This window comes from Phaseolus vulgaris, chromosome 7 (genome assembly GCF_000499845.2).
Source record: "Phaseolus vulgaris cultivar G19833 chromosome 7, P. vulgaris v2.0, whole genome shotgun sequence".
NCBI classification, from domain to species: domain Eukaryota; kingdom Viridiplantae; phylum Streptophyta; class Magnoliopsida; order Fabales; family Fabaceae; genus Phaseolus; species Phaseolus vulgaris.
In genome coordinates, this window is record NC_023753.2 from 37,516,688 (window position 1) to 37,524,483 (window position 7,796).

At 31.7% G+C, this 7,796-nt stretch overlaps 1 protein-coding gene across 2 annotated transcripts; it reads right to left on the reverse strand.

Moving 5' to 3' along the window:
• Positions 1–2,212: 2,212 nt before the first annotated feature.
• LOC137830572 (calcium-dependent protein kinase 32-like) lies at positions 2,213–7,447 on the reverse strand. Of its 2 annotated transcripts, none has more exons than XM_068638006.1 (8): positions 6,597–7,447; positions 4,758–4,881; positions 4,510–4,653; positions 3,745–3,897; positions 3,509–3,624; positions 3,227–3,394; positions 2,756–2,986; positions 2,213–2,577 (listed from the first exon to the last, which is right to left on the reverse strand). In XM_068638006.1, exons 1-8 carry the CDS (start codon positions 7,062–7,064, stop codon positions 2,431–2,433), a joined length of 1,551 nt encoding a protein of 516 aa, XP_068494107.1. In that variant the 5' UTR covers positions 7,065–7,447; the 3' UTR covers positions 2,213–2,430. The 2 variants fall into 2 exon arrangements, with proteins under 2 accessions (XP_068494107.1, XP_068494108.1); XM_068638007.1 differs by having other exon boundaries at positions 6,435–7,325.
• Positions 7,448–7,796: the final 349 nt, after the last annotated feature.

Here is a 7,796-nt window from a genome sequence, read left to right on the forward strand (position 1 = left end):
AAGGTCGAGCAACTTCTAGGCCTCCGTCGATTGAGATTGTGACACGTGGATGTAAAATTCATGGTAGATGGATCTTGGGAAATGGTGAATTTAAAAAAAGGGAATTTTCATTTTTTCTAAGGTAGAAAAAATAAATTCCAACTTTATCTGAAGTAACGTGTTTAGATTGGTCACTATTTTTGGTCTACAATAACAGCAAAGAAAATATTTCTTTTCATAAATTATTGTAAATTTAGGATTTGTAAAAATTAAATCAATCAGTATTTTTAATTTTCATAAAATGTTAATTATTATTTTTTTAATAGTATGAATTGGACATCTGATCTTCAGTGGATATATATTATTAGCATATCATATAAATAATATGTTTAGTCTTTTATTCATAAAAAAATATGCTTAATCTTTTTTTATATAATTGGTGTAGTTTATTAATTTATGTATTGATTTATTAATTTCTATGGAAGTTGTTTTATGTAAATTTGTATACAATCCAGCATAATCGAATTCTTTTTCAATTATTAGATATAATGATTTTAACATTATGATTAAACTGATTTTTAATATATATGATAAAATTGAATAAATAAAATCTAGTTTCTCTGTAGTTTTCATATGCTAAACCCAATAAATATTTGATTCTGATAGGTTGAGTTAGGTTTTATAATCAGTTTTTTTTTATTGATTATTATGTTACATATTCAGATTATTATTAATTTTCTTTATCCTAGTGGCTAATAGTATATTGAATTATTATTTATTTGTACTATGCAGGATATCCATATTTGAAATAACACTCTCTATCTATGGTATCTGTGATTCATTTATAACTATATTTTCATGCATTACTATAGTCTGACAGAGGTTTGCTGCAGAGAGTGTTGTTGCAGTAGGTAAATATTTTTTATACATCTAACCGTCTTCTTACAAGATAAATGAGATCAAATAAATGTAATAATTTTCATGTCAATAATTTTGGATATGAAGATGACTTCTAACTTTCCTGAACAATCTAGTGACTGCACTTTTTTACTACCAATGACCTCATTCATTACGCATCATAGTCTTTTTGAAACTCCCAATTTCTGTGATTGCAAACTTTGTTTCATTTCACATTCACCTAAAACCAATATTACTTCTAGACACACCAAATACTAAAATATTGAAAGAAAATGAACACATCAAAATAAAAAATTATATATAATAATGATTTAATGAGAAATAAAAATAAATTATTAAAATTAAAGGGAAAATAATTTTACATAATATTAACCTTAAAAGATATTGCCAAGTTTAGGATAAAGTACAAAGACTAAAAGGATGACCACCATTTATGTTTGCATTTAATCTATTAATTGTTTTAGAGAATTTCCAAATTTACTAAATGAACTCTTATTCAGCTTTGGAGTAGCAATTTTTAATTCATTGCATTAATAGTGTTTAAAATTTAAAGTCTACTTTAAATCTAAAAGATTATCTTAAATTTTGCTTTATTCTTTTTATAATACCTCAACTTTTAAATTTATTTAACATTATAATTTTATTATTTTAAGAAAAAAAAAATCAGAAAATTTTACAATACCGAACTATATTGTTAATCAGTAGTTAGTTACTTATATAATGTAATCGAATTGGACCATAACACTAGAATCTTATACCTTAATCCCATACCTTAAATAAATATCAATAAGAATAAGTATAAGCTCACTATTATAATAAGTGATCTCTGATTCATGCAGCCGTCTGAACCTTTAGAAGTGAATCCTAAAATGTTAGAAGTGTTATACATATATAAATGTTGAGATTTTTTCCTAAAATTTTTCTGAAGTAAACCCCAGATTTTTATCAGTGTTTTCTTTTCATTTTTAGAAATACTATTTTCACTTCTAATCCAAAACACTGGATGTTTGATAAATATAATTAACTTTTTCATCTGTATTCAATTGTATAACATGAGATTGTATGGACCAAATATATCATTAAATATTCAAGCTTTATAATTGATAAAACTATATAAATACCACATAAATTTTATTTTAGGTCCCAAAATATACTCTTATCTTTATCATAGACATTATATTGAAGGTATAGAAAAAACACTGCCGAGAGATTGCTTTCATAGATAATCTAAATATATTTTATTATAGTTTATTTGACATCTTTTGATAATTGAAATTGAATAATGTAATGTATATATAAGATTAACAAGAGCCCAAAGGTTAATGAATCTGTAAATAGAAAATTTGCAATATTAGAGAGGCATTGAAAATTACAAAGAGTATATTGTTAAACTTCTGAATAAACTTTGGCTTTTGATTCCTTCTTACTGGTTATAAGAAAAAATAGAGAAAAGAATAAGAATGAAGGGAAAAGAATAAAAGGGTGGGTTTTCCTTTGGCTTTGTGGGAGTAAAACAAGTTGTGATTTCTAAACTCAATTGTTTAACTGCAAAGACCCGTCCTTGATCAAATTCTGACTTAGACTAGAAAACTTCTCTCTTGAATACTGCCTTGATGCTTTCCTCCAATCTGTGCCAGCCTTCATCATTGCAGCAAATTCTTCATAACTTATTCTTCCATCCTGCAATCACATCCACACAAAGCTCAAAAACATGTTATCAGTAAGAATCATAATTTACTTTTCTGAGTTCATTATTACAATCAAATTGAATCTGATATAGCCAACATGACAAAATAAACTGTAAACTTTAAACCCATATAAAATCAAATTGAATAAATAAAAAGTCAATTATCCTGACCTTATCTGTGTCAGCATCATGCATAATTGCATTGATGACTTCGTCGCTGTTTGTTTCAACCTCATCAGCTAAGGCTTTATGTAATTCTTCAATTTCAATATATTCACTTTGATTCTTATCAAAAAATTGGAAGGCTTTGTGAAGGTGCTCATCATGGTCTATCTTTCTCAGATGAATAGAAATGGCAACAAACTCTCCATAATCTAGGTACCCATCTTTGTCTACATCACCCTGTAATAAGCAGCACCCATCAAAGATTAAAAGTTGAAGAAAGCTTTCAAATGGTATGATTAGTGTTAGAATGCATGAACTAATTACTCATACCCAGTATAATATCCAATGTTTACAATTAGTTTGATAAATTACAACGAAAATAATTTTTGAGAAAACAAGAGAACAAACTACTTGCTTCTTCACCCATAAATTGTGGAACAAACAGAAAAGATTCCAGACAAAGTGAAAAATACTCACAGCTTCCATAAGAATTTGTACATCTCCATCAGGAATTTGGTGACCTAGTTTCCGCAACCCTACTCGCAGCTCATCAATGTTAATCTTGCCTTTATTGCCTGAATCCATCAGCTCGAATCCCTCTTTTATTCCAGCAGCTTCTTCTGAAGACAAATGATCTGCAATCACCTGTTCACATGAAAGTCAACAGAACATAATACATAATTATAATTCGATATATTAATAAACAATTTGAAGAGTATTTCCCAAAAAGATTATTCAAAATAAGGTTTAGAACATTACCCTCAAAGCTCTTTTCTTAAGCTTGTTCATTACAGAAAATTGCATCAGCCTTGATCTAACAGTTTCTCCCAATGAAACATTAGGAGCTTTATTTGCATTCTGTAACCATGGATGATCTGCATTTAGTGAACAAGCAACATTACCATCCTCACATTTTTCTCAGGCAACTTTTTATCATAACAGTCCATCTTATAAGAAAAAAAACGCAAGCAGTTATATGAAATGCATATATATACCTAACACTTCTTCTGCGGTAAGCCGGAGCTTTGGGTCAGGATTAAGCATCTTCCTTACAAGGTCTTTTGCATTATCAGAAACCTTGGGCCATGGTTCCCTTCTAAAATCAACAATAGATCGAATAATTGCTTGAGCAACTCCCTGTTCATTCTCTGTATTCAAGACAAAATATTTAGAGAATGAAATATATCAGAGACAAAAAGCAAGAAATAATAATATAATACAAATTTTACTAAAAGATGGAAAATAAGCAAAACACTATTCATAATTCCATCCTATCTGATATTAAACATACAATGCATGAAAAATATCACACGAGCACCAAACAACATCTTTATCCATGTTAAAAGATCTATAAGTGATTTCACCATAAAGAAATGGAAACAAAATATTGAATTCTTTGATGATCCATCAATTTATTAGATAAACATGTTGACGTGTCCTGTATCACAAGCATTACAATTAGTCATTTCAGCACCTGATATTCAGAAGATAAATTAGCTTATTCAAGATCACTGGTCATATAGAAAGTGTAACCAAGACATAATATTTTATTTAGTAGACTGCTCAGTTTATGCTGAACTGAAATTCAAAAACTTGAATTGTTTTTCTTCCAACGCATAGAATTGTTTTTCTAACATTACTATAGTAAATGTTTAAGTAGCACAGGGCGAACCCCCACAGTGACCTAAAAGTGGATCCTGAGCTACTTAAGATCTAAGACTCGCAAAAACCACAAAAATCATTCAGAATACAAAACTAACCTGCCCAAAAAGGTGGGACACCACACAGTAAGATGTAAAGAATCACTCCAGCACTCCAAATATCCACTTCAGGGCCATAATTACGCTTTAATACTTCAGGAGCCATGTAATATGGACTTCCAACTATCTCATTAAATTTTTCACCTGCAGAAAAAAGCAAACTTCAGCTTATTGTAAAGGCATGGCAGCAGCAAAACGTTGAGTATCAAACAACACCATCGAGATTTAATAACTAGCCAAAGCATTGCCTGGTTTGAAGATAACCGACAATCCAAAGTCAATTGCTTTCAGAGGTGCTGACTCCTTCTTGTTTCCAAACAAAAAGTTCTCAGGTTTGAGATCTCTATGCATCACACCATGTTTGTGGCACATCTAAACAACAAGAAAAATACAAAAGAGTGATGATTTAATATCAGATTTAGAATAACCAATAATATATATATATATATATAGAGAGAGAGAGAGAGAGACTCCAAGCATATAGGTGCAGTGAAGAGAAAAGAATCTTCATAGAAACCAAGAAACAAATTACAACCAGTCCCAATATTTCAACTCCAAAGGTTAAAATGCCATTCATGCATAATATATCATTTATTTGCAGGTTTGAAAAGTGAGATATACAAAACAGCTCTTTCATCAACAGAGATAAAAGGAAATGCCATTTTAATTTTAAATATACATCTGATAAAAGTGGAAACTCCCATAAAAAATAAACAAAACAGCACAAGAAAATACAGTAATACTAAGTCTTCTATACCCCGATTTTAAACTAAACACAACTACAACAGTTACCTTTTGTCAGTTTAATGGTGTGGTTGTCCTCAAGGTTCTTATCACACCAACACTGACTAGCATGCACCAATTAATTTCGCAATTATTATTCTATTTTCTCTCATTTCAAATTAATATCAAAATTAAATTTCAATCTACTTCAAACTATACATCTTTTAAAAATTAGCAAAAGAGATGAAGAAATTTTTTTCCTGATCCCATAATGAATAAAAAAGACTAATAACATAAAACTACAACCATCAGTTTATTTAATACCTAAAATCATAACATTATTTTAGTATCCGAAATTATTAGTCACTAATTATCAGTAATAACATCAACATCAAGTAATACTCATTTTAGCCCTTTTAAAATTCCAAGATAAGCACCAAACCGACCAATATTTCAAAACTTCAGAGATTAAAACAAATTTAATCATTACTTTTTTCTGGAGAAACTAAACCATTACTTGAAACTAATTAATTAATTTAATTCCTAATCCATTATTTGACTATAGTTTAAAAAAATCAATGCAACTGCATTATTGCTTCTATTATTCTTCTGTAATCAGTTAAAATTTATGCTTGGTATCCATATTAACGCAAACCTCCATTATGCAAATTATTGAAGTTTGATTACTGAAGAATACTAAAAACAAATTATTTTTTTCATTTTATAAGTCATCTTCCATTCTAACAACTTTTTTTTCTGCAAGTTGGAAACGGAGACTTTGAACCGAATACAGTAACATGGCATAGGGGCTAGAAAGTGAGCCCACCCGGCTCACCACATGTTGAGATGAAAATGGGTTACCTTAATCTAGCCTAAAGTTAAAATGGGTCAAATTAACCCAATTAACTTTATAATAAATAAAACAAATTTGCAACCCAACTCGAATTATCAGATATTAGTGAGTTAGGCAGATAGACTCTGAATTTATTTTATATATTTATTGCAACAGTAGCAGTGTGGGTCGGTTGCTTCTACCCAGCTATTTATGCAGTACAATTAATAGCGACTTATCGTATGATTAAAAATTCGTATAGAAATGAGTACGAATCAATCCACCTTGGACCTACCTCAAACCCAGTTTAGTGAGAATTGGGTTCATTTTGTTAAAAATTCAAAATAAAGATTATTTTTTTCAATCCTACCGGCTCTGTGATTTGCTCATAGGTTTGGACCAATTTGACACCCTACCGCGGCAACCACCATCCAACGACGTGTGATGACACTAAATTTAACTTACACACGAAAAAGAAAGACGAATTAACGATCATGCAAAAACGGTGAACAGAAAAGATTTGGCAGCGGACCTGGACGACTTCGACGATGGTTTTGACGACGGTGGCGGCGGCGCGCTCGGTGTAATGGCCGCGCGCGACAATGCGGTCGAAGAGCTCGCCGCCCTCGCAGAGCTCCATGACGAGGTGAACGGCGCTGTCGTCTTCGAAGGTGTCCTTGAGCGAGACGATGTTGGGGTGTTTGGGCAAATGGCGCATGATCTCCACCTCCCTGCGCACATCCTCAATATCAATGGCGGTTCGCAGTTTCTTCTTGGATATCGATTTGCACGCCCACTCCTCCTTCGTCTCCCTGTCGCGGCAGAGATACGTGACGCCGAACTCCCCTCGGCCCAGCTCCCGGCCCAAATCATAGCGCAGCCCAATGTCCCGGCCCGTGGGGTCCTTGAGCACCACCAGCTTCTTTCCCGCCCCCTCCTCCCGCTTCTTCTGCTTCCTCACCTTCCTGATCCTCCCCGGAGTGACGCAACTGTTCCCCATATCTCCAATGCAGAAGCCCTCGGCAACAACGATGAATCAATTGGAAGAATATGCGAATGAATAATGAATGAAGGAATCAATGAATGAAAGAATCAATGAACGAATGAACGAATGAAGGAATGAAAATGAGAGAGAGATGAGAAAATAGGAATGGGAAAAATGAGGGTTTTTGGAGAGAGCGAAGGATGAAACGCGGACGCAGGGTCCAGCGCCTCTGTCTTCTTCTTCTTCTTCCTTAACCCTCTTTTTCTTTGCGTTTGTTCTTCTTTTCTCTCTATTTCTATCTTTAATGGCGTGGAAAATCTTTCTATTTCCATTTTTGTCCTCTGCGCCACTTCGCTTTTCTCTTCTGCACCTTTTATTTTTGGCAAACCTGATGTGTCACCGTTACACAAAGAACCTTCCTTAACTAATTCTCATTTTCTCTCAAAAATCAATTCACAATTTTCAAAATTAAATTCATCTTTATTTTTTCCTCTTAAATTCTATCACTATCTTTCATATTATATACAGATAATTTCCTTCAATGTTTAATTTGAATGTACTTTACTATTAAATCAATTTTATTAATCATTTATTATCATCCTATATATGAATCTGTTAAATGGAAAATTAAATTAAAAAAATCATAACTTGTTATAAAATTTAATTGATGAAAGTAGAGTAAGATTGTACCAACAAAAACTAGTTGAAAGAAATAAACTCATATATATCAAAGCATTATTAATGCAG